The 27884-nt window shown below is 39.2% G+C and overlaps 1 protein-coding gene across 1 annotated transcript in view; it reads right to left on the reverse strand.

Moving 5' to 3' along the window:
* Nucleotides 1-12689: 12689 nt before the first annotated feature.
* The window catches only part of ddb1 (damage-specific DNA binding protein 1), a 56587-nt gene continuing 41392 nt past the window's right edge, over nucleotides 12690-27884 (reverse strand). Inside the window, exons 21-27 of the mRNA XM_054612698.1 lie at nucleotides 27371-27465; nucleotides 24404-24574; nucleotides 21452-21561; nucleotides 20562-20731; nucleotides 16790-16892; nucleotides 15633-15756; nucleotides 12690-13176 (exon numbers count right to left, since the gene is read on the reverse strand). Coding sequence (XP_054468673.1) covers nucleotides 13093-13176; nucleotides 15633-15756; nucleotides 16790-16892; nucleotides 20562-20731; nucleotides 21452-21561; nucleotides 24404-24574; nucleotides 27371-27465 — 857 coding nt within the window. The 3' untranslated portion in view covers nucleotides 12690-13092. The remainder of the gene's footprint in view (nucleotides 13177-15632; nucleotides 15757-16789; nucleotides 16893-20561; nucleotides 20732-21451; nucleotides 21562-24403; nucleotides 24575-27370; nucleotides 27466-27884) is intronic.

The following is a 27884-nucleotide window of genomic DNA, read 5'->3' on the forward strand; positions in this document are numbered from 1 at the left end:
CTGTGCTTTTCTTTCCGTGACAAGTGTGCTTTTAAGAAGGTCTGCAGATTGATTGAATGCACCTGTTAGAAATGTCAGGAGCTCAGGAGGCTGAGCCTGCTAATTACAAGGAGGGTAGACATGTGTGTTGTCTCTGCTTACTCATCAAGACTTCTTTATTGACTCACTCATAATGGACTGGCTTCTTCAATAGAGGGTCTGGGGTCAGCCCAATATGAGGAGGGATGCGGCAAAAGGGAATATCAGCCATGAGAAAAAGACTTAAAAAAAACTGAATACAAGAAGACACAAAAAGGGACGAAAAAAAGGGAGTGGTCAGCATTAACCCTCTCCTGTCGCCTTCTTCATGGGCTACACTGAACACAAAATGAATGAACTTATTCATTTATACTTATTGTTATAATTTTATATATATATATATATATTTATATAGCTATTCAATTTATTTATCAACCTTATTATAAGCTATTTATTTGAGCATTTATTTATTTCTCTCTCCTCCTCCTCTTCCTTCTCCTAAGACATATCTGCAAATACCTCTGCTCACAGCTATTCACATACAGTAGGAATATATGACGACCTTACACAATGCACTTTCATACATGAATGTATGTATGCATGCAAAAACACTTACACTACTCCCACTAATAAAAACAACCAAAATAAGCACCATATTCAATTCATTACATATGTATTATACGTCTATTGTATGTTAATGTTTGTATATTTTATGTTACATCTTTGTCTGTATAATTTATCACCGGTTTGTTCAACGGAAGCACAAATACATAAACAAAGAACAACTTCACAGTTTTCAGAATGGTTGTAAAATCAGAGACCTTGTAATGCGTTGCAGACAACAAACTCATGTTTTTTTTTTACAGTTTTCCCAAACAACTTTAATGCAGAAAAGCATATAACTTCACATGCAGAACGGGTTTCACTAGAATGTATTATTTTAATTAAATACAGGCAAATATATTCAATGGTGCCTTTTAATTGTTGGTATGTCATTTTCAATGTCACTGCTTCTTTCTAAAGTCGAGGTAGATGGATTTGCACCGAGTTTACAAGATGGAACTCCAGTCTGTCATTTTCGTATTTCCAATTTGTCTTGAACGCAGCATTACTCTCTGATAAAGGATTTCTAAATAGATATAAATACATTAAAATAAGCTACCACATCTTCATGGAGACTCTCTTTGTTCCAGCATGATTTGTACAGTGAATATAAAGCGTGTGCTCGCTGGGTTTGACTTTGTACCGACCGTGTGAGAACTAAAAGGTCACACATGGCTGCCTCTCTTGCATGTGGCCATCCATCAAACTCCGGCCGGGTTTGTTTAAATATCCACCAATCGGCTGACACAACGGATTACAGCACAATTTGTAAGCAGCAGAAAATAACTTCTCCCCTGATGAATTTGCACATTTTTCAGGAGTGAGAGGTATTAAAACACAAATGACAAACTACTGACCGTCTCAATCCTCCTCCGATTGCTTTTCCACGACGCGACGCTTTGCGTAACCTTTGATTAACAACCATCAATTCTCTTTTCATGCTAAACCGTGATGCCAACATTGATAACGCAGCCTTGATGCAGAGCTCAGCAGGGCGTGACGGCAGCCTGGCAACCAGCGAAGAGACATTTATCCTTTTGGTAAAACCATGAAGTGTCAGAAAAGCTTCTCTTAATTGAATTTCAAAGAGGCCAAACTATGTATTTTTCTATTCTAACCCATTCCTCCATGAAGTTAGGAGAATTTATGTTAAAAAAAATTCTATAATGGAAAACAAAAAACAATTGTGTGAAAGTTTTATCCAATAAGTGAGAAGAAATGTTGTGTAATCTTTCTTTCTTTTAATCAAATGACTGACAGTCTCTCCGTTCGGACCGACCCTGCTACGTGAAGAAAGTGAATTTAAACATCCTTTCGGGGCTAAAATATGCTGAAATGATCCTCCTTAAAAAGAAAGAGAGAACATCATTAAAGCCTCCGAGTCAATTGGCCGTTGTTCTATTTGGTCTGGCTCAGATGTGTACCAGTTTGGTTTCACCTCAAGTCGTTTGCCAGCCTTCCTTATTGAAACACTCCAAGCTTAAATATTTATCCACGCAGTAATGTGGGACTTAAGCTTGTCAGCTGAGGCAACAAGTCAACCAGCCAGTGGTTCGCCAAGACGGAAAAAAGAATCCTGCAGTGAGGTCTGACATAAGAACAAACATCACAAATAAACCAAGGGGGATTTTTCTCGCCGTGGGCGGTTAAAACATTCTTTTCAAACTACTTAAAATGCTGCTGTAGGGTCACAACCCTTTTTGTTGTCTTCGTGACCCAGCTGATGACAACAACACTTGTTCATTTATTTAAACTACCTTAAAACAGTCAAACTATCACTTTAGAGACCCCAGAAGAACGCTGAATGACCTCCAGGTCAATGTCTGTGGCAGGTCTGACATGCTAAAGATGTCCTTGACTTTAAGGCGTGTAGACCATACGACAGATTTTGGTTTATCAAGCAGGTGTGAATGTTTTATTCTTGAGTTGAAATAAATACAAACACATGAACAACAAATAGATACATTAATCAGCATGTTAGCACTGTTATTAGCCGTGTTTCTATTCACATATTTTATAGGCACATGTTTAAGTATGGCACTAGAAAAGCTGTATGAAAAAGGAAAGAATCCGGAAAACTTCCTCAACTGCGCTAAAAGTTTTTAAGCTGGTGAGGTGGTTTTTTGCCTTTTGTTGAAAAATAATTGATTTAATTAATTGATTAATTATGGAAATGCATTTGCCGAATAAATTCTGCCTTGGCGAACATTTAAGTCACATAACTGACGAGCTGTTTCTGCTGTCGGCATCTTCCCGGATATTCCTATAGCGAGCAGGTTCTCGCCTTCGTCTCTGGACAACATGAACCATGGCCAATACCAGCTGACATCAATTAACACTTGTTCCTCAAGTCCTTAAGAACTTTCTGCATTTTTCTGCATTTTCATTTTACATTCTACATTACTAAGTTTGGCCGAGGCTACTTGTTTTGTATTTTCGGGTCACAACTTATGCACATTTACTCAGTTTACTGCCAAGTTCTGGTCATGCATAGCCTTTAGCACCAACCTCTGACCTGACCACGCTGTATCTGAGTTTATTGCTTCAAACCAGTTGTTGGAAACGTTCCTAATTCACTTCAAAGTTCGCTTAAAATTAGCTTGATAATTGAATGGAAACATAGCTACTGTGAGCATGTTAGCATTAAGCCACAACAAAGCCTCACAGAGCTGCTAGCATGGCTGTACACTGTTGTGGTCTCGTGTTTTGTACTTTTTAGTAGAAAATATTGATTCAGTTCGGGCATATTTGATATATATGTAAGGGATAATGCCCGACGAGGTGTCCATTATCAGGAATTAATGGACGACGTGGAGGCGTGAACCGTTGCCGACGCGAAGTCCATTAATTCCTGATAATGGACACCTCGAAGGGCATTATCCCGCTTATACCACAGTCACTTACCAACGGTGACCAAATTAAGAGCATTAATTTATATTTTCATGCGTTTTACAATTCAAATATAAAGTTTTCCACAAAGCATAACTTTGTTTCCCTGGTTACGCCTGAGAGTCTGACTAATACCCGGAACCACCATTACACGCCCGTTGGGTTCTCATGCAACGGAAACGTTGTTCACTCCTCCAGTAATTAGGACGAACCATAGCTACGACTTTAGAACGGGAGGTAGCGGGAGGTATTATAGTCCGCTCAGCTTTCATGGTCGAGGCTTGCAACCATAATTCATGCCATTTTTCATGCTGACTGGATGTAGGCATATCGTGCTTTTTCATGTTGTAGTCATGGCTGTCAAACAATGTTTTTAAAAATATTTAAAAACCATAGGTAGTACGTTTTTATTGAAAAGAAACATGTCAACAATTAATTGTCAATTAATCGAAGTTGTCATATTCTCCAAATAAATTAAAAGAAATGTTGAAATCACTCATTGTTACTTTGTTGCGGTGTTGCAATAAATTGTAAACGGCTTTGACTGCGGTCCCGTTGTTATGGTTACTAATTTTAGAGACGATACGCCAGCGCGCATTAATTGAGAACGGTAAACAGACAATTTGACGGAACTACTTGTCCAGGTGTCCGTATATCAGGAGTTAATGCACACCCTGCAGCCAATCAGAATCGAGTATTCCCGCAGACCGTGGTATAAATATATATATATATATATATATATATATATATATATATATATATATATATATATATATATATATATATATATACTTCCTCTGCTCAACAAGATGCATCACCCTGAGCTCAGTGTTTATTCTCTTTGTCATTTACAAGCACACTTTAATCTACATGTTGTAATTAAACAACACAAGGAAATAGCTGGTATTCTCGCCCTGCAACATAATTATATGTTTGGACAACCAGATTAGCATCTCAACACGGCTATCAGAGAGGGGCTGTGTTATCAGACACTCGCCTCCAGTGGGCTTAAAAAAATCACCACCACATTCACCGCCTAATGTAGGGCACCTCAATTTTAATATTTCATGCAATATGCCAGAGCATCAAAACCAATCCCATTTTACTTCTAAGCTAATGTGATTAGAGGCGCTACATTATTAACACAATGGGGCGGAAATGATTTCAGAGAGTGTGCGTTAGTGATCTCCAGAACTGTTCCCCTTCAAATGTTATCTTCACAATGAAGTGTGATTTCATGGAAGCTCCGGTCATCTCTGTCTGGTTTGTTTTAAAGAGAGATGGCCGCTCATTTCCTCATCACGGATGCACAAAGGAGAAAATCCAGACCATCACATGTTTCACGCATCTAGAGTCAATACATCGCTCATATACATCTTCTTCCTCCTGTGTTGTTATGGACAACTGTGGGATTGGGAATGATATAGAGACAGTGTTGTCTCTCTGAATATAACTCCACAACAATTCTGCATGGGCGGAGGGTTTAAGACTAAAGACATTACTGCAGATCATTTTTCATCTGTTGAATGAGAAATAATCTCAAAATCTCTCATCAAAAGGGACATCAAATCCTGCAAACACAATAACAACAAACACAAAACCAGTGAGGCTGAAGTCTCATCCTGGTAAGACTGGAAACAAAAAGACAACAAACAAACAGCCTGGACCAGATTTACTCTGGCTGGATCTCAGACTGGCAGAAGGGCTGCTGCAGGACGGGAATGGCAGAAACAAATTATGAGCCAGAAAGTGGGGGTGGCCCCCTGCCAGCACTGACATGCATTAACCATGCTGTTTAGACTCCATAAAGTAGTCCACTTCTGTCCTCGGGGTGGGGGTGGGGGACACGCAGTTCACCCGGGGACAATGTGGAGTTTCACTCGTTTGAATCGGAGACAAAGAGCTCAGGTTTTTCTGAGCGGAGTGAATCCAGTGAAAAACATTCAAACACAGGTTCAGGAAGTGATCCAGCTCTGAACGGGGAATCAGGAGCAGGAGACTGGCGGAAAACACGGGGCGTTTTCTTATGAAAATGATATGGATTCATTGGTGTAAAGCGCTGGATCCAAAACCAAAGAGGCCTCGAGATAAACCTGAGGGGTCGAGATTAAGACAAGATATGAGAAAATGAAACTAAAGCACTACACTGATCAGTTTGCTCATCATTGTTCATCCTACACGGTTGTATAATGTCGGAGATTTCAAAATTGTGAGAAAATAATCCCCAGATAATAATAAACAATAACATTCTGCAGCATAACTTTTGGATAAACCCACTTCTGTCTCTGTCCCAGCACAAAACATACTGGATTATTCTTTTAAATGAAACAATGGGAGAAGAAAACACGATTGTTTGGTTGAACTAGTTACATGTCATAGACACTGACTCATTATAGAGCAAGGGGTCGAGTACATTTATAATACTAAATGTCATTTTTAAATTATCTTGGTAATCAGTGTCATATTAACTTTATTGTTTACATTAGGTCATATTTAAATCTCCAACAGAGCTGTTCATTTTTTTGATTTTTCTAGCCAATCAACAACTGTCCATATGGTCGGATATTACTTGAGGTTAGTGGGAATATATGCTGTGTTTGTGATTTGTGTGAACTAATGTCAAGGTCAAACTATGCTAATTACCTTGTTGAAAGTTGGATAAAAAGACCAAACCAATCTCAGTTAGCGTAGCTTAGCACAAAGGCTGGAAACAGGGGGAAACAGTTAACCTGGCTCTAACAAAAAGTATGTCTACCAGCACTCCCTCAAGGTGTTAATGAGATATCGAGTTCATGAGACTGGACAAGACAACCGGAAAAATACCTAAAAACAGTTTTCTCCCATAATGAGAACATTGTCATTATATATGAGAGCATTTAAGGCTGCCATCCCGATGAAAACATGCACATCTTCTACCAATGTTGTTCATCAACAATACAATTAACGAATTCTGCAGAGAAGGCACTGTCGAGATAGTTCTATGTGGAGGAGTATATAATAGGTTTCTCTGCAAAACAAGAAAAACAAAACATTCGGACTGAGTGAATGAAAGTTCCCTTGATAAACATCGATGCCTTCTCTAGGGCTTTTATTGTGAAAGGTAATAACCGAAGAAGGAAAGCAAAAAATAAAGTAAAGTCAATGTGGGGATAATTAGCGTATTTTATAAATAGATTAGTAAATAAATACAAAGTACTATGTGCTGTTTGTGTTGTGATCATCTGCTCACATTAAATTTATACATGTTGTGCCACAACTGATGGATTTGTCTCGATGGCTCTGCTCCCTCCCTCTCCTCTCATCCGTCTGCCATCTTTCCTTCAGGGCAATGCATGAAGGTTTATGACGCTTGTTAAGTGACCATCAGTCGTACGCTTCTTCTGAACATGCATTGTGGGATACTTTGAGAACACTTTATGGGGTATAATAATTCTAATAGTACATTCAGACAGTGCTATAACATGGTAAACTAACTATATATGGTTCATTATATAGCGAGTAGTGATTGATTAGTGACGAGCCAAAATCAATCAAACCATAAATAAAAAGCTGCTCAACTGCCAACAACGGTGGATGAAATAATGAGATAAGATAAGATAAGTTAAGATAATCCTTTATTAGTCCCACAGTGGGGACATTTGCAGGATTACAGCAGCAGAGGAGAGGATAGTGCAAACAAGAGACATAAGTAAAAAACAAGATCAAAACAAGTATTATAAATAAGTAAATAAGTAATAACACAGTAAAGAATAATACATTTTAAAAAAACATTAAAAATCCCCTATAACTAAAATATTATATAAACAGACAGAATCATTTTTAGTATTGCAAATACTAAATACTATTGGGATGGAACTTCAAAGCACTTTAGAGAGTCACAAGCCAAAAAGGTTGTAAACCTCTAGTCTAGCATTTAAAGGATATGTCTGGTGATATTCTATATTTTTCAACAGATTCCACACAGACAATAAGTATTCTCTGTGCATCCTGACATAGCTTATTCCTCTGTGCCGCGGAGCCCCGTCGTAATAAAAACAGATCAATGAGCCCCGCTGCTGCTCTGGCTGACATGTTCCTTCATTCCACACAATACGCTGCAGTTTATGTTGCTGCGAGTTATGTGGAGAAAAATAGTCTCAAATAAACGCACGACGTCTGTTTGGGGAACTACAGTGACAAGCTTTTATGGAAAAAAAGAGGAGAGAGGTTTTTGTGTGTTGTTCAGATTTTGAAGCCCTTCAAGACAAATTTGTGATCTGCATAAAAAAATAATAATAATATTAAAGGATAAGAATACGTTTATCTACACGGTACAGTGTTTGTTTACCTGGAAAAAATACAAATACTCATGAAATCTGAATCTCTTAATGTCTGTTTTAGACAATGAGCCCAGACACTCCTGTTAATTAGCTGAATCTTAATATCACTTTTCAAAAGAAATGCAGCAAAGTGCTTTCCTGACGTAGAAAATAAACATCCAGAAAGTGATCAGACTACAACCGGCAGAGAATATAAGAAAGATGGCTGCTGAAGCTCTCTGGGTTGAGGTGACATCAAAGACTCAGAGTCACTTTTGCTCTTCTGGCTCCGGCTCAGTGGGATTAAAACATGTGAGAGAGGAAGCTGGGAGTCAGACCAGGAAGAGGGGCATCAAACACCGCCTTAGTGAGATCAGCCAACCAGCCCAAACAGAGCTCTCTGAGACCTTTTTAGACCAGAGACTTTATAGAAGAAGTGGACATAGTCACTGTGAGGTCACCCTCTGGTTTGTGGACTGAAGTTTTGAAGCCTTAAATTCAGCATATTTTGGCCACCGCCATCTTTTTTTGCAACCAGAAGTGACACGAGAGGGTGGAGCTACTGTAACCAAACATTGAATAAGACATTTTAAGGCAACCAAAATGTTACAACTAAATTTCATGAAGTAGAAACACTATGAAAGAGTTAAAGTTGTAAGAGGAAAACACAGACAACTCCAAGATTGGACAACGCTGTGGTGGAGACCTGTCAATCACAAGGTAGCCCCGCCCTAAAGCATACCCTGCTTTATGGTCTGTTTGACTCTAAATGGAGCATCATTTACTAAATGAACATCATGCTGTATTGAAGAAGACTTGAAACTAGAGATTGAGACCATAAACTCATGTTTACAATGTTTACTGAGGGAATAAATCAAGAGAGAAGTAGAGTCATTTTCTCATAGACTTCTATACAACCAGAGGAGTCGCCCCCTGATGGACAGTAGAGAGAATGCAGGTTTAAAGCACTTCAACACTGGCTATACTTCACAACAAATGGTCATTGAGCATGCAGCCATCACTGGGCAACTGGCAACCAGGCAGCAACCTCCTGTTCTGAAAAGTGAAGTCAATGCTAAAGTCCGATAAACCTGCATTCTCTCTACTGTCCATCAGGGGGCGACTCCTCTGGTTCTATAGAAAAGCCCCCTGCTGGCCATTAGGAGTAATGCAGGTTTAAAGCACTTCAGAACCGGAGCTCTCCTCCTGGTTCGGACTCAGAACATCAACCACACGTCGGACAGTGTGAAGTGAAAGGGTTTGCCTCAGCCTCCCAGCTGTTCTGCTGAAGCTGTTGAGCTTTAATCAGTTTGAGACTGGTTGTACCGGACATTTCCCCCGAGGTGGTTCTGCTTCGTTGACCTCCCCTCTCCCCCGTTTGAAGTCAAATCTGCCCTGAGAGCCTGTTAACACGGGAACACATCACCCATCTGTGATGTTCGGTGCCCTGCAGGAGTTATTTTTAGGACGTGTTTTTGGTGTTATCGAGCTCTAACAACTTCCTCTTCACTGAATGCTTTTCCTACAACTCAAGAAGAACCAGTAACGAGTCCTGAAGAACGTGTTAAACGCTGTCGGTTACACACGGGAGCCTGAGAGCGTGTGTGGGAGGAAACACCTAATAAGTCCACATCCACGTTCCTGTTGGGAGTTTTGGAATCTGGTGTTCTGCACATGGTTTATTATCTGAATAAATATCATTTGACTTCACACACAGGTTCTTCTGCGTCGTGTTCACTCTGACACGACATAAACTACCGGGAACACAACCTTTAAATGCCTCACTGATGATTTTTTTTTTTTTAATCAAAGAAATTTAAATGAAGACAGCACTGTTTCCATTATAGTCTGAAGGTGATGAAGTGCTGTTTGGCCAAACGTAAAAAACCCACAGCGCAAAGAAGCACAGGTGTAAATGATGACACGATGACACTCCTGGTGTCGAGGTTGATTTTCTCTTTTGACACTCAGCCATCGTTTTATCACTTCCACCTGTGATGTTTCTGCAAGACAAAGTAACCGCAGGGAGTTCTTATTTTGTACTCTTGAAGTTTATGCAGAAACTGTAGGAACTCTTGGCGGTGAAAAGCACGATCAGTTATATTTTTTTATCATTTAAATTCATGGCAATACATGAAATGGAAAAGTGAGACTTATAAATGAAAGATAATCAATCTTTAAGACTGATTATACTCGAAAATATAGCCTGTTTTAGTTACTTTACAGACAATTGGGACGTAAACAACTGAAACAAAAGGCCCTGACAATTTTTTCCCATTTAGATTTGTACTATGAATTTTTAAGTCTACAACTTTTCTATTTAACTTTAAATGCTTTTGCTTATTTTAGTTTTTAGAGATTTCTGTCTGTGGTTTATCAATCAGAATAATCATATTTAGAGGTTTGTTACCATGCTGTTAGTTATCAGTACAGTTAAATGTGCCAGCATGTGGGCGAGCGTTTCTATGAAAAACCCATATTCCATGTTCAATAATGATTTGACCTTTCACTAAGACCTGCTAGAGCATCACAAAGCCTCCTAGACAGACCTCACTCACCTTTAAGCTGTCCCACTGCGTCTCCCACCCACGAAAACAGAAGATACTCCGCAGCTTAACCGATTATTGCCTATTCAGGAATTCATTTTTAATATAGAGACTTATTTAACACTTACAAGACTTAGCTATCTAATGTCAGTCTGAAAGGTTATTACTGCTCCTCCGGGATGGGTTAAATGCAGAGAATTGTAATTTCCCCATTGTGGGACTAATAAAGGCTTAATTATATATTATTATTATATTATATATTATATTATTAAAATACCTTCCAGTCAATTATGGATAAACAGCAGCACATAAAGTTTAAAATTCCAATTCTTGGTCGAACATGTTGGTTTACATTTGGATTGTGGATGGATGGACGTGTGAAATGGTCTTAAAATAACAAGTAAAACCTCCACAAACAACTCAAACTTGAGTCACAATTGAATATTTGTCGGCGTCACCTTTAACACTAATGCAAACAGTCCTTTCACTGTGTCCTGTTTTCTAATGTGTCCTGAGTAAAACATTACTGCAGTTTGATTAAACATAATCCAGTTAAAACATTTACTTCACAGAAGGTCTTGATTAAAACCAGCAGGTTTTTCCGCATGAGTTTCAGTAATAGTAGTAATCTAAAATTGAATCTAACATCAATAAAAGAGGAAAGTTCTACAATATTTGATTATATATATATGTTTACATAACAGATTGATGCTGTTTTATTCATTTAAATAAAGAAAAAAGATGGCAATATAAAGAATCGTATCATATTATTTTGTAAACTTTCATAATTTTATTTATTATGTCTTTACACTATTGCACTGTGTTTGCTCTCATGCACTAATCACCAGGTCACATTCCTTGTTGTTGGCAGTAAACGGTTTATGCAAACAATCTATTGTTGTTGAGGAATCGGGTGAAAACACACCAGAGCTGAACAAAGGCCGGTCGCCTCAGGACGGTGACGGGACACAAATAGCTCCGCAGAACTGGCAGAAGACGTCCGCTTCCAGTTCCTGACCAGTTTGCTTCAAAAAATCTCAGTTTATTTATTGAGAATTTAGTTCTGGAGCTGGTTTGTCTCTGTCGCCCTGCCAGCATTTCAGTCTGCACGACCTTTGATACCCTTCGACTGAAAGAGACAGTTTCTCCCATTTCAACACTAATTGCTGTTGATGAAAAGAAACATGCACACAACAGAAGTTAGCGAGGCGCCTGAGATAAACAATGCTCTGTCATAATCAGCATCTTATCCTTTAACAGCTCTGACAAAGACACGAGCAGGAAACCCTGATGTTTAGTATGCACACCATCAGATGCTGATGCATTATGGCTGCGTGGGCTGCAAGTAGCGAGGCTGCATTGACTGTAAAACAGACCCAAGATGCTGGTTAAATTTGATAAACGAGGTTCACATCAGCGATTGTAGAGGGCATCTTGTTTAAAGCGTATAAAACGGTCGTATATTAAAAAAATAAAAAAGCAAAAAAATTACAAATCAGCAGAATAAATGCTAAACATTCAGCCTTTCAGTTCTTTTTAAGAGCTGCTTCACCTTTGCTTAATAACTTGCTTTGCCTATAATTAAAATACCCAAAATGCCTGGAGCAGTTTTCATTAAAGTGGAGCTGCAAATCATTATTTTCATTATATAAAAATGAATGCTGATCACAATTTCTTAAAGCCCAAGATGACACATTTAAAGTTGACAGATCAGGGGATCAAAGTTACAACTCAACTTCTGATGATTAGGAATGTTTGCACCAGCTTCCACAGAAATAAATCCTTAAAAATGTCCAGATATTTAATTCGAAACAAAACCAAAATATCAACGTCACAGTGACGTTAGAGATAAGAGTCAGATTATGACAGTAAACCGGTACATCGTCAGGGTATCATGAATCTCTCTACAGTATCTGTGACAATCTAGAGAGTAAATATTGAGCTCTTTCACAGGAGAAGTAAAGCAATCACCTGGTGGCACTAGAGCATCACTAAACTTATTAGATTTGTCCTCTAAGGACCACAAAATAAATAATTAATAGATGTTGATATATTTAGTCTGTATGAAAGTGGTGAACCTAAAAATGACGAATTACTTGTAAAAACACAGCAGCTGAATCCGATTTTGAGGATAATAAATGACTGAATGGAGACGGAGCTGTTAACGGTACTAAAGCAAAGTTTATTAGAATAAACAAAGAAAACATCACAAAGACAAAATAGCTATAAATCTATCATTTTTCCTCCTTTTTGTTTTCATACAGCGTGGTTACTCCAGACTTCAATGACAAACTTGAAACGTCCGATTTAAACTTTCTGATTTAGAGGATATTTCTTTTTAAATCGCTCACAAATATCCCAGAAAACGTTTTTTTTTTTGGGTGAGGAAAATATCTGTTTTTTTCCTATTTATAGTCACACATTATTCCACAATCACACACGCACACACACTCAGACCAACGTCTTAACTTTGGTCTGTTTCGTTGTCCGAACAGTCTGATACGCACTTCGCCCCCACAGACTCTTTGTCTAAATTGAAGCGCTCTACTCTCATCGTGTTGCACCTTCGGGGGCCTCAACGGACGACAAAGCATTGAAGTCTGAAGGACGAAACATGCACACGCTGCTTATTTATAATTATTTACAAATCTGTAAAACCCAAACTGTTCTCTTCCTCGTTTTTCTTTTGAACATCACTTCTCCTCGGGACGCTCTTCACATTCGGCAGGTTTCGGGGGTTAGTGGATCCTCGTCAGCTCCTCCACGATCTTAATGACCTCGTCCACTGTGGCTTCACGCTTCATGCCGCTGCCGTCATCGATCTGGAAATGACACAAAGACCACACGGTGAGCCTCCGCTGCAGAGACTGTAACGCTGTGGTCACACAGTGGAGAGGGGCGGATAAACGGGGAACATGTGGAGAAGGAAGGCAGCCGGTTCTAAAGCATTTTACTCCTCAGTGCTTTTTAGACACTCTACACCTCTTTTATGCTTTTTTTGCTTCAGTTGTTGAAGATGAATTTGAAAGCTCGGGGGAATCTCTTATGTGTATGATTGACGGCTTCTTTTTCCCCTGGTGTTTTTTAGAATCTGGCATTTTTTAAAGCACCTTTCTTCGGTTTCTCTACATGATTTTACTGAACTCGGCTAAAAACCTGACCATTATCTACTGTAGTTCTGTTGGCTTTTTTCTGCAGAACACCGTGCTATTTTCCATCAGAAGATTAAAATAGCAAGATTAAAATAGCAGCAGACAACTATTTTAGCTCCCAATCTTCAGTGTTAACAGTGTTAGCTCCGTCAGCACTGTTGCTTTGTTTGCTGGTTGCTGCCAGCTCAACTGTCCTCTTGTTGAAAGCGATAGAAAAGCTCCCAATCTCGTTCTTAGTGCTTTTCAAAGGCTTAAATTCAGGCTTTTCAATAAAACCGCAAAACGGTTATACAATCAATCAATTAGTTAAGTATTTGGATAGTAAATTCACAGTTAATGCCACTTTAAAAAAAAAAAAGCAAACATTAACAGTTACAAGATCTCGTTTGTGATTATGCTGCATTTCTTTGTGTTAAATTAAAGTAAATTGAATATCTTCATCTATTTTTTAGCCCCTGCCTCTTCACTCAAGAAGCTTTTTTTAGGATTCTTTGTTAGAAAAAAAATCAATAAATCTGATGGTATGAACTTGAGCTCTTGGAAATTGTGATTGATTTGCGCTCTGTTCTCTGATGTTTGAAAGCCCAAACTATTAATTAAGCGAATAGTCTGATTTTGAAAATAATCGTAAATTGCAGCCCTAAATTTCAGACAATAAGATTATAAGTCTACAACTAATTATCATAAAAGGTTTTTTTTTTTTAGTTGCACAAGGATGCAAGTGAGCAACTGACCCGGCAGCATATTATATTTTTTAAAGCAAATATTAATGTAGACTCTTGGCTTTCAGTGGGAGTTTCCTGGCAGATAAATCTTTCTCAGCTGCTCTTGAGAGGGAAACAGGGAATAGTCTTTGTTTATGAGTTAAAAGTGTGATTTTGTTTTAATACCTCGAGAGTAAAGAGAGACACAAAGCAGAACATGTTTATCAGTTTATCTGCCAAAAGTGATATTGCCACCTGTTATTTATTCCCAGCTCCCGCTCACACAGCTCAGGAGCAGCTAATAAAACTGTCTAAAGGGTCTTTGAAAGTTCAACCACGCTGAAAGTTAAATGCACAAATGACAACACAGTTTGAGTTTGCTTCTTCAACACATACACTTATTACTGCAGAGGAAAAGGCTCCAAAAACAAGCTTATGTCTCATAATCTTTATATTTTAAGGTCACCACAAGCTCTGCTAACATCCTGGCAATAAGAGAGCTGTTGAGTAAGATGAACCCTCAGGTCTTTTTTGTTAGTTTTTTTCCTATCATTTTGGCTATGTTAATACATATAGTGTACAATTTGCCCAGGGTGTAAGTTTTCCTATTTCAAAATTTGGAAGTTCAACTTCAGCTCCTATAATAAGTCTAGAATAAAGCGTATTGCCAAAACATTGACCCTAAGCTCCTTAAGGACCAAATGTCCCGATTGAATCACATTTTTTTGAACCCATCATCATTAAATAAATAAAATAATAAAAAAAAGAAAAGGTACAAAATCTTGCATTCAACTATTTCATGATTTAAATCTTGAGCCCTGGGTTCAAGAATTTGGTATTTTCTACCATATTGAGACATTTTCTTATGTTTACACCACGTTTCAAATACATGCTATTCAGTTGGTCTCCACTAGGGGCATGACTGCTGTATTACGGAGCACTGCAGTGTTAAATCCAATGCATCCAAATTAAAAGTGTTGCTAATTATTGTCATAATCAAGACTGGGTTAAACAAATACCTCCAAGCATGTCATAATCAGAAAATTATTAAGTTTTTGTGATTTTTTTCAGTGGGATTTAGTAAACAAACTGGCATTTAAAAGGGATAAAATTCTTAAAATAAATGAATATTTGGTAGTAATGATCAGGACTCATAAATTAATGTAAAGTTTAAAGAGAGATTAATGATAAAAGTGAAATGTAGCTATGCTCTCTTCAAAGCAATAAAAGTCCACTGACAAAAAAAACCAAAACTATAGCTACGTTTTACTTTCAGTTCAGTTTCCTGTTTGAAATGGTTGTCTGATTAAAGCGGTGAAAATATTCCTAATGAAGCGTACACTTAAACTGACATTGTTTTCTCTTAATGTGGCTAAAACACTGGTTTAAAATACTGTATATAGAGAGAGGATGAGCTCCTACCTGTAAAGTGCTGACGACCTCCTGCATCTTGGCTCGACCGAGGTCCAGGAAGCTCTCAATCAGATCCCCGTCGATGAATCCTGTGGCCTGCTCCGTCTTTCGCTCGGTGTGGAAGGACCTCCAGGTGCGGCGGAGTCAAGGAGAATCAATAAAGGTTATACAATACAGGTACAAGGCTGCAGCTGCTCCACCCGAGGAACACACTTAAATTACAATATCATACATTTTAACCTTGTCGGGCTGAGTCAACAGAACAAAAGCAGAATGATTTGTAGGAGGTTTAATAAAAAACAGCTCTGTTCATAAGAGCAGAGGGCTTCTGCTGTCAGTCAAGCAGAATAAAGTATTGATTCTGTTAAACCTGTAGAGGTTTATATATATGATGTTTAATACAAAACACCTCTAGTTTACTGTGCCTGGTGTTTGTAAGTGCAATCACCCATAGTTCTACATTATCATATAAAATACTAAAATGATCTGCAACTCATGCTATTTTTCACAAAACACTACAGTTTCAGAGTTTCCCACTGGTCTGTACAAAAAGGGCCGGTACTTAAAATTTGAATCAATGTATTGTAATGATTTTCTTGATAAATCAATTGAGTCTTAAAAAATGTCAGAAAAAATTGAAAAAAATGCCCCTCAAGATTTCCTAAAGCCCAAGGTTAGATCTACAGATATCTCGTTATGTCCGACCAAGTTTCACAGAGCTAAATATATTTAGTTTTTTAGTTTTTGTAAAAGACTAAAGAATGCAACAAATGTCACACTGCTGACGCTGGAACTACTAGTGCAACTAAAAGGTACCGTAAGGAACTTTCATTTCGTGTTGATTTTGGCGGTCCCTGTGGACAAAAGTGGTAGTGTTTCTGAGCACCAGAGTCCCTTTAGAAAACCTCTCATTTTACTGCAGCAGGGTCTGACAGTCTGCTTCAGTCAGTCCTGGTTCTGCTTCTCCCGTGGCTCCCTTCCCTCTAGCCTTTAGTTTCCACTACGACCACTATTAAATACATGTGATGTCTATATCCAACACCTTCTGAAGCCAATTAAAGCATCTGCCATCACGTTGTCACTTCACACTCCGGCTCTACGGCCTGAAAACCAAACCTGTCGGAGCAGCTCGTGACGGATGTCAAGTATAAACATAAGAAGGATATAAGCTGTGCTCGATCTTGCCCACGCTCTTGATGACCTTGTTGAGGCGGTTCTGCAGGTCCAGCAGGAGGCTGTACCAGCCCTCGGACAGGGACGTCACCAGACCTAACACACACACACACACACACACACACACACGTCAGTCGACAAGAACATGAAGGCGTTATATATTCACAACAGATTAACACCTCGCTGCATCAGATGATTTCTCTTCAGCGAGGAGGCAGGAAGACATTTATGAACTGGCTCCATAAGAGAACTCATAAAAGCCTTATAAGAAATAAATTAGATTATCATTAGTCAATGCAATTCCTCCTAATGCAAGTTTCTTGCTTGTATGCTGAGACTGACGGGAGTAAAGTAGTATGATTTTAATACCTCAATAATTTAACACTATCCTTAAAAGTTATATTTTAGAGAGAGATTTCCCTAAAAAAGTCACAGATACTTGAAGGAGTAGAGTGCTTTTCCTTCCTCTAAATATTCAAGTTCTGTGACAGTGAGTGCATCATCTTGGGAGTTAATCTGCCCTCAATTTGACAATGCGCAAACCCCCCCCCCAAAAAAAAAAAAAAAAAACAGGCAAACTTTCTCTGCATCGAACCAATGAAACTTCAGGAACAGTTTGGCTGCAACTAATGAATATTTTCATTATTTATCTGCCGATTATTCTCTTGATTTATGGATTTGTTTTGTCTATGCATATGGCTTAAACAACCACTGAAGCTTCTGCTTCACTTCTAAGCATTTATTCAAATAATTATATAGAGGCAAACACAAACATCAGATCTGTGTGGAGAGATGAGGATACTGACATCTCCTCTAACTAACACTTTCATGTGTTAATTAGAGGAAGGTCCGAGGTGGCATTCTGCCAGGGGAACATGAAAAACATTCAACAATTAAATAAATTATGATATAATTATAGACATCATATAGATTTCATAGTTCAACAAATATTCAAATGTTTTAACCCATTGTATAATAGTTAATATGTTACCTTCTAATCTAAGAAATATACAACTCTTAAACTGGGTTGCACCAACAAGGATTCATTTTTAGGATTAAATTAAATCATGATTTACCCTAATATTTAAACCCCTTTTTAAAGTTGATATTAGTTTTTACTCTCAACTTAAGGCAAAATGTAATTCTTTGTACAAAAACTCTATTTAAAATATGATCCATTCATAACTTTTAAAAATGCAAAATAATCAAGTACTTCAGAGAAGAACAGACTCAACCAGACTCAAAGTTCAGCATTTATGGAGCTTTAAACTTGGATTTACTGAACAGAGATTAGTTTTTTATTCTGCTTAATTTCAAAACTGGATTCACTCAAACTCTGATTAGAACTAATCTTGGATTTAATTAATCTTTGTTGGTGTAACCAAGCCTTAGAAACTACCAACTGTATGTTGCAAATAACAGGTGATTTAATTACCTGTATAAAGAAACAAACAATAGTTTTAAATATTCACCGGATAGTTTTTTCAGGGTGTATTTAAGACAGATATTTGGGGGATTTCACAGGAAATATGAAACAAACTAATCACCTATAAAGTCTTGAGAACAACCAAAAGCAAACACTTTTATAAATCTTTGAGTTTTGCTAAAATAATTTGACATCAGATGGCGTTTTCTCAGACTCTCCCCTCCTTCACCTTTAATATCCATCACACAACGTCCTGGTTTCCAACAACAGACCAAAACAAGTTTATTCAAACTTTCTCCACTTGTTGTGTTTGGAGATTAAACGCGTGGCCTGCAGCTTCTTTACCACAAACATCTCATTTATTACACGCACCATCTTGACGAGCAATAAGACGAGCAGGAGGATTTTTCTTCATTACTTACTGAAGCCGTTTACTTCTGCAGAAAGTTTTTACTGCAACGTACAACAGTGGTTCTCATTTCCTGCTAAACTTTGCCGAAATAATGTGCTGTGTTGCTGCTGCTGTGAGACTGTAAATGACTGTGTCCAAATGATGTGCGCTCCCTATTTTTCATCTCCGCCATCATTACGGCCGGCCTGAAAGCAACTAGTTTAAACCTGAGCAATGAGGTGTAGAACCAGGAGTTATTCTCTCTCTTTTTCTGAAAAAGGAAACATCGGTGCTGAATAAATGGTTCTGACATAAAGTTTGTGTACTCTCTAATTGGCTCTGAGGTCTCCGGATTGCAGTCAGCTGATTGTGAGATGCACAGATATGGACATCGGTCCGGTACCGACTCAAACAGCCAGATCGGTTTGGATTCCATTATTTGAGTAAATAACAATTCAGTACGTTTAAATTTATGTATTTCATTGTTGCTTCTTGTTTTACACATTTAGGAAAGCAATGTTTGAGTCAAGCTTGGTGTTGCCTTAAATATAATAGAATAATCCCAGTCATACTGCTTATTAATTAAACACTGGTATTGGATCAGTACTTCTACTGGCCGATACCCAAAGCCTAGCTACTGCAATCGGGACTTTTTGGGGGAAATATTGGAAATGAGATCCATCTCAGTGCTTCAACAGGTGGTGAACTATGAAACTATACAAACTCGTGCTAACTTTCATGCATTTTCCGACTGGAAGCCAACTTTTTCCTCGACGGAATTACATGACCAAATATATTTATATATATATATATATATGAATCACTGGGAACCTGTTCAGTGGGTTTACTGCTGTTACTAAGAACTATTTTCTACCAAAAGACAGAGATGTTTGAGGATCATCCTGAGCAACAGGGACAGTGTCTCCGAAACGACAAAGAAGACGCTGCGAGCTCCACATACTTTCATTGAATCAAAGAAGAGGCAGAAGTCTCAGCAGCATTGCAAAACCTCAGAAAGTAACAAATCAACAACTGTCTGTACGTCTGGATAGAACTCGAGGTAAGAAGGAAAATATGCTGCTTTTTGAGTGAGCTAAATTCAAGGGCAAAATACGGTCATTACCTTGTTGACCGTCGAACCAATGTCCTATCTCAGTTAGCGTAGCTTAGCACAAAGGCAGGAAACAGCAAGCCTGACTCTGACTCCATAATATCATCAGTTCATCATGTTACCCTTGGACAAAACCAAGCTAGCGGTTTCCCCATGTTTCCAGTCTTTGTGCTAAGCTAAGCTAAACAGCTGCTGGCTGTAGCCTTAACTATTAATAATATTCACCTAACTATAACTGATCGATCTTCCCATCCAACTCTTGGCAACAAAAAGATGTTGAAACATTCCTTTGTTCATTCAGTGTGTAGGATATGGCGCCATCTAGTGGTGAAGTTATAGATTGCAACCAAAATAAACTTTTCCCGTGTTCCAAGCGCGTAGGAAAAGTCCACATTTAGAGTCATTGTTGAATTTTGTCTGTTCTGGGCTACAGTTGAAACATGGTGGACTATGTGATGAGAACCCACTCTGTTTGTAGATATAAACAGCTCATTCTAAGGTAACAAAAACACCACGATTCTTATTTTCAGGTGATAATAAACTCAAGAAAACATTCTTATTCGTATCATATTCCATTTTCTGCCAGCAGATCTCCCTTAATGCTACACACTGGCCCTTTAAAAGATTCAATTTTGGATCAAATTAAGCACTTTAAAAACTTAAACGAATGCTAGACATTTAGTAGAGCGTGGTTTTTACCTGCAGCAATATTTGTGTGTGTGTGTGTGTGTGTGTGTGTGTGTGTGTGTGTGTGTGTGTGTGTGTGTGTGAGAGTGTGTGTGTGTGTGTGTGTGTGTGTCCATGGTTCTGTGAGTGTGTAATTGTCCGTGCCCCTACCAATCATGCCGTTAACGGTGCCGAAGAGCACCGAGCCCTGGGTGGGGGTGGAGCTCTCGCCGAGGTTCTGCAGCACCAGTGAGCCGTGACAGAAGACATTTACAAACTCCCCGAGGTGGAAAACCCCCACCTCCTGAAGGTGCTGCCGCTCCTCGTCCGTGGTGGCAGCGCTGGTCATGGGGGGGGGACACAAAGATGGGAGAGGTAGGGTTAGAGACATCAAGGGAGGGGTCAAGATAGAGGTGAAGAGATGAGCAAATAGAAAGAGTAGAAACAAAGAATATACGTTTTTTTGGGGGGGTAAGATTGATCGATTAATCAAAAAGAAAAGCAAGCTGGGCAGAGATATCAGAAGTGTTGTAAAAGGTCAGAGAATAATAGAGAAGTAATGGATGAAAGGGTGAGGAAAAGTGAGGAGAGCAGCAGGAAGAGAGATGTGATACCAAAATAAAGGTCAAAAGCATTGAATGGTCCGACCTGATGTATCAGATGGATAATGAGCAGTGGCAACATCTTTCTTTTCCTCTCCCGTGAAATCAACACTTGTCTAATAGAAAACGACTAAAGTGGGAAATGAAGCCGACCGCATAAAAGCTCAGCGGCGAGATGACTCATAATAAATTCAACGACAATGCCGTTGAACCACAGTCGCAGCAATAATGCCGCTCTAAAGAGCACCACGGGAGTCCGTGTAGAAAGAGCAGCCTCATAACGACACAATGTTGATCTCAGTGGATAAACATCGGAGGTGATTTGGACACTTTGTTGGCTTCAGAGGAGAAGCTCAGGGGATCCAAACCATTACTGGAAAGGTTGATATTCATGTGCAGAACAATCTCACTGCACTTCAGTTCATTTCTACACGATAAGTTTTGATGTTTTTTCCTCACCTGTCCTTCTGGCAGACAAACAGATTGAATGCGTTCTCCGCCCCCAGGAAGTTGTCGTCGTCCAGGATTTCCACCGCGCTCATCCAGTTAGGATTAAAGTCACGTGCAATCTGACAGAAACAAACAAACAAACACAAGATGGGTTGAATATAAAACAGTAGCAGCGGTCTAAAAAGGTCAGAGAAGCGAGACTGTGACCGGCAGGATACATCTGGGTGGGGAAAAGCGAAAAAGCAGCGATTTATCACCCCCGAGGTGCCCCTTAACCCCAACCCCCCCGAGCAGATAATACTGTGGTTGTGCTGGACAGCTTCCAGGACATTCCTAAAAAAAAAAAGGATCATTGCTCTCAGTAAGACTCCCCCTTGAATAAATAAAAAAGAACACAGAGGTGTTGGGCAAAAAACAATGTGGTTCTCGCCTCCAAGTAAATACATTATCTATGAGCAGGGACATGCTGACTGCACACAAGTGCTGAAATACACTAGACTTTTTAAATACACTTAAAAATACTCACATACCCAACTAGAATTACCTCTTGTTGTAGTTTACATCCATGTCTGTACAATACTGTCATCACTTCATCAGTTTATCCTACTAACTGTTTGTGTGAAATTGTCATAATTAGCTTGTGAATTTTTCAGTTATGGGCAAACAATATATCTGTGTGGTCTCATGACCTTTGACCTCCAAAATCAGTTCATCCTTGAATGCAGGTGGATGTTTGTTCCAAATTTTGAATAAATTCCCCAAAAGCGTTCCTGAGATATTGCGTTGGCAAGAATGTGTTGGACATAAGGTCACAAAGGACCTTGACCTTTGACCTCCAAAACATAATCACTTTATCCATGGGTGTAGGTGGACGTTTGTGCCAAATTTGAAGAAATTCCCTCCAGGTGTTCTTGAGATATAACGTTCCCAAGAATGGACACGACAGACGATAACACAATGCCTCCGGTCGTTGCCGCGGAGACTTAAAAAACATTATCCAAACTTTATCTGTGAGCGGGGAAATGGATTTCAGCACTTGTGTGCTGTCAGCAAAAAGTCAGTATGGTTCAGTTCAAGTACAAGGACGATCGATTTTTTTGAAAATACCCTTGAAGACATTCGCGGCTGTGGCACATGAGGTAGAGCGCTTGTCCCGTAACCACAAGGTTGGTGGTTCAAACCCCTCTACCGGCAACATGCCGAGGTGTCCTTGAGCGAGACACCTAACCCCAAGTTGCTCCCCGGGCGCTTCATTGCAGCCCACTGCTCCTCCGGGATGGGTTAAATGCAGAGAAATAATTTCCCCATTGTGGGACTAATAAAGGATTGATTATTATTATTATTATTATTATTATTATTAAAGAGGGGAATCGAATCCCAAATATACCCCCGAACATCGGTTTTATCTATTCAGGCAAGCATTCTGTGAACACTGTGATCAGAGTCAAAGAAAAACACTCTGAATTGTTTTAATATTTGAAGTGCAGACCTTTAATGTTGTAGTGTTGCTTATTATCTCACATCACTTTAGGTAGTTAGAGTCGTGTGCTAGACGGTAATCAGAATCTGACTGTTAAAAGGAATGTTTTACAGATTTATATGAGGAGAGCAAATGAAAAGAAAAAGGCTGGAGAGAGGAGAGGAAAGTTGTTAGGGTGAACTAATCAACAAACAGCATTTTGGGAATTTAGGCTGTTGGCTACCTGGCTAAATGTAAATCCATTATTCACTCGCTTTTAGCTCTGTTTTGGTCTCAACCAACTCCTGAAGGAAGTATCTTGCTCTTCAGCAGCTAAATGCTCCACTATGTTCACCAACTATTTCCTTCCTGTGTCTGTCTCATAGACTGTATATAAGAAGTGGACCTGGTCGCCATGCCGATACAAATTCGCGAGTTCCCAATTTTGTCACCATCTTGGTTTTGACACTCGAGGACGGAGCTAAGTACAACCAATCGTTGAAACATTTTTAGGCGACCAAAATCGTTACAATTAACTTTCATATATTAATATCACACTGTGAAAGTTTTAAGACGTAAACATGGACAACTCTCAAACTGGACAACGCTGTGGTAGAGACCTGTCAATCACTGTGTAGCCCCGCCCTAAATCATACCCTGCTTTACGGTCTATTTGACTCTAAATGGAGCATCATTTAACAACCAGAGGAGTCGCCGCCTCCTGATAGCCATTTGAAAGAATGCAGGTTTAAAACACTTCAGTATTGGCTTCACGTCATAAAAAGAGGTCCTTGGTAATGCAGCCATAACTGGGCACCCAAAATATTATGCAGTTTGCTGCAGCAGAATGCGAGATTAGCCGTTGACAGACACTGAGATGCACACTCACTCACGCATGATGCTTGTGGTGCACAAAACAATACAAATATTGATTACAACTGCTTCAAGGAGAGCGATTTTAAACGTATTCTCGACAGTTACAAATCCCTACTTTCAATCCATCATTCTGACGCATTCGGATTCTATTTTCCGAATACATTCAAGTCTCTCACACTTATTATCCCCGAGCACTGCACCACAGCATGACTTCACAACAACAGCATGCGTGACTCGTTCCACAAAATCTCTTCATCTTTCCACCACAAATCAATTTTCAACACTCAGCTCATCAAAAGGCTGGGGGGGGGGGGGTGTATGTCAGCTACAATGCTTGGTCGAGAGAGCGAAAGAGAGAGAGAGAGTGGGGAAAAAAAACATTCATACACCGAGAACGAGAAGCTAAAGCATGCAAGTTTGGATAAACAGACATCAACCAAATATTCGTTTGATAGTATTAGAGTTTGTAAAAAATGTAAGAAATACTACTTATTTTCACAACCAGCAGACACCGCTGAGAGAGAACCTGATTTGTGTTTTTTCACAGACTCTTTTGATGGAGAGCACAGACATATAAACCTCAATTTCTTTGCCCTTTAGAGCTCTTCTCCCAAAGTCGTCCTCACCTCTTCGAAGTTGCCCTCCATGGGTTTGTACGCCAGCAGCAGGACGGACCTCATCAGGTCTCCCACCAGGATGAAATCTCCTTTGGTCTTCAGGTAGAGAGCCATGATGTTGTTGTAGTGGTTGCACTCGGTCCTCAGCTCCTTCTCAGCCGTCCACTCGTACAGACGGACCTAAAAACAAAAACAGCCGAGTTATCGTTTTGCCGTCATGCAAACGCTGCCAGAAAAATGGAGAGGATCAGCGATTACAGCTCCAGGAGCCGTATTGATTAACGGGGCTGATATGTTTAAGTCCCGCGTTGCTCCCAGCGATTCGTTGGTTAACAGTCCGAGATATCATCTGTCACGTTACATGGTGAGTTAACGGCTAATTACATTGGTCGTTTCACACGATCGGCCCAACGATCGTGTGAGCGATGGAGGAGTGTCTCCGGATCGAAACACTGTTCGCTCGATGTCAGAGCGATCAGGAGAACAACTCCAAGAAAATACATCAAATGTGGCATCGAAGATTCGGAGGAGGCCGATGTTTCAGAGACATTAAAAGTAAATCTTAGAAGAAGCTCAGTTGATTTTTTGGGTTGTTTTTTGATTTGGCATTCTATATAATGAAATGTAGCTTTCCTGCATTATTTTTTCTTCATGTGGCTTTTAAGTTTTTATTTTTAAATGTCCTTTCAACTTTCCTCTGCCCGTGTTTTTTTTTTTGTTACACACATCTTATTATATAAAGCAGATGTTGACAAATGGCATAATTTGCTGTTTAAAAAAAAGGAGTAAAACGTTATATATTTTATCACATTATGTTTAAAATCGCAATAAGATCGTATCGTGATAATATCGTATGGTAGCTCTGGGGGATTCTGACACCTAATAACAAATATATTTAATAATGTGACCTTATTAACGACATTATTACTCCCAAACCAAAATGAATACGGTTCATTCATCAGCCAAGAGTCGAACACACTTGTCTAATGTCAGCAACTTCTGCTGGGGAAAACGTCGCTGTGCAAAACTTTTCTGTCAATTTCTTCTGCGAATTGGGAATTTCCCAAAAAAGAAAAATCGTATTGACTAAATATGAAGTTTTTGCAAGTGATAGTGATGAAGAGTTCACCATTTTTCAGCCAAGAAAATGTCAGTAGAGAGAGAACAATGCACCACTGTGCCGTGTCCGGTTGATGAAATTGTTTGTTGTTGTATTATGTTCTACTGAGGCTGCTGCCAAAAGGGGGAAATGATGGATTAGTCCAAAATGACTGAATTCAATTTTGGTGCGTAATAGTGAGTTTAGAGGCAAACATTTGCTCTCTGATTCAGAGAAAACAAAATAAAACTAATTCAAATGTCTTCTGTGATTAAACTTTGATGTAGGTGCATCCAGAAATGTAAGGCTAAGTCATTTACAGCCAATGTGAAATATTGCTCACGTAATTTAGAGTGAAACGGCTTCTTTCATGTCCAATTCAGTGGAGAAAATGTTGAACAAAAGGATGTGGCAGGAACCCATCACGGTTTCATTCTCGATTTCTTGAGACGAAGCTTCCTTTTCAAGCTTTTAATCCTGTAAATCTATCTATAGCTCGGTGTGGATGAGCGTGGTATTAGAGGACAGTAGGGGGGAAGCGGTTTCTTTCACACTGTATGTCAACTGATTTCACAGAGCAAATCCGTACGGGATGAAGTCTATTTAGATATAACACTTTGAAATGACTGAGGAGGCACTTTTGGTCCTGAACAGATCACATGCTTCTTAAACAAATCAAAGAAAGTAAAACACGAACACACACACACACGAGTCATACAGAGGTTGCCTTCATGGTGAGTCTCACATAAAGAAGGACTGTGACTGTTTTGTGATCGAGAGAATAAAAGAATAAAGTTTGATATGAGCCAGATCCAGACTGTACCTTATATGGCTCGGCATCAAAAGTGAATATCAATCTACAAAGGCAGCAACATTGTCTTATTTTTGGATGAGATAATCCCGTCATAGTTTAAATCGACTTTTAATTAATTAAGTTATTGTACCACTGATTGTGTCAAAGGTCGTTTACCTCCGACAAAAAGTACAGTTGCAGTTTGAATCCATGTCTGTCCAAAATGTTGTCGATTCATAAATGATCCTATTATACATTTGTGTGCAATTAGCATAATTAGCATATTGAGTTATGACTGAAAGCATGTTCTGTGAGGTCCTTTGACCACCAACACATAAGCAGTTCATCCTTGAGTCCAGGTGGAACTTGGATCCCTCCCTACATTTCTGAAAAACCACGATCATGAGAACAGACCTGAGGGATAACCAGGAAACGAAAATGCCTCTTTCTGTGGAAGCGTAAAAAGGGTCATTTAACATTGCACCAAAACTATATTAGGTATTAGTAACAATACTGGATTTTTAAACACTACCTAGCTATAGTGATTACATGTAAGATTGACTTTCTCACATTATGTCTGAGGAAAAATGTAGTTTGTCTTTCCGTTACAGTTAAACAAGGAATTGAGTGATAGTGTCCAAATACAGAAACTAAGCTTTAAGAAACTGTTGAGTGTGTCCAGTTATTTGTATCAACCTCCAGTGTCAACGCATTCAATTACAACTGACATCAGAGCAGAAAACAGAACCAAAATTGACCCTTTGCCAAGCCTCGCCTTTAATCTGCCAAAGCTACGTTACCATGGAGCCCACACTGTCACTAGCTGCACTCCCTGAGAAATATTATGACAATTTAAGTGATTTGCTATGATTGGCAAGTCTGCATGAGAGGGCCGGGACTTAACAAAGGGTCTGTTTAGCTGGATAAATCCGTGGTTTACCTTGAAGCAAATATAATGGTTCAAACTAAAGTTTTCTTCAGGTTTTAACATCATGTGCATGAACTGAAATGCATCCAGCCAGAAAAAGCCAAGTGCTCTGTCTGTGTCTCGCTGAAAGGTCCAACACCATCAAGCACCACTTACCGTGCTATTGATGCTGGCAAGCAGTTTGCCATTGAATTCCACCATAGAATAGACGGCTCCTTTCACCTCCTTCTCAGCCACGGTCTGCAGCTTGCCTGCAGGAAGGGAACACACAATGTCTGTCAGTCAGAGTGGAGTAAACATTAAAAAGGGTTGCTCTCTCAATGTCAACCTTAACGACAAGATCTTAGTCAAGCAGAGGATATATAAACTGGCTTCACAATTGCGAGAGAGAGGTGGAAGTTAGAAGGAGTGGGTGGAAAAAAAAAGGGAGGATGGTGGAGTGGAAAGCTAAGAAGGAGGGTAAATGAAAGGCAGTGCACCTTGAGAGGGACGGAGTATGAAAGGAAATGAGGGGGAATCAGTAGCGGTGAGAAGATAAGAAGTGATAAGAAAATGATTAAGTGAGGAGGGGAAACGAGGAGAAAGGTAGGACAAAGTGTCCGTGAGTGGATGAAGAAACAGGAGAAAATGAAGAGAGAGAAATGAGCCGGGCTGAGAAGACAAACGGTCG

This window comes from Anoplopoma fimbria, chromosome 2 (assembly GCF_027596085.1).
Source record: "Anoplopoma fimbria isolate UVic2021 breed Golden Eagle Sablefish chromosome 2, Afim_UVic_2022, whole genome shotgun sequence".
Taxonomy (NCBI): Eukaryota; Metazoa; Chordata; class Actinopteri; order Perciformes; family Anoplopomatidae; genus Anoplopoma; species Anoplopoma fimbria.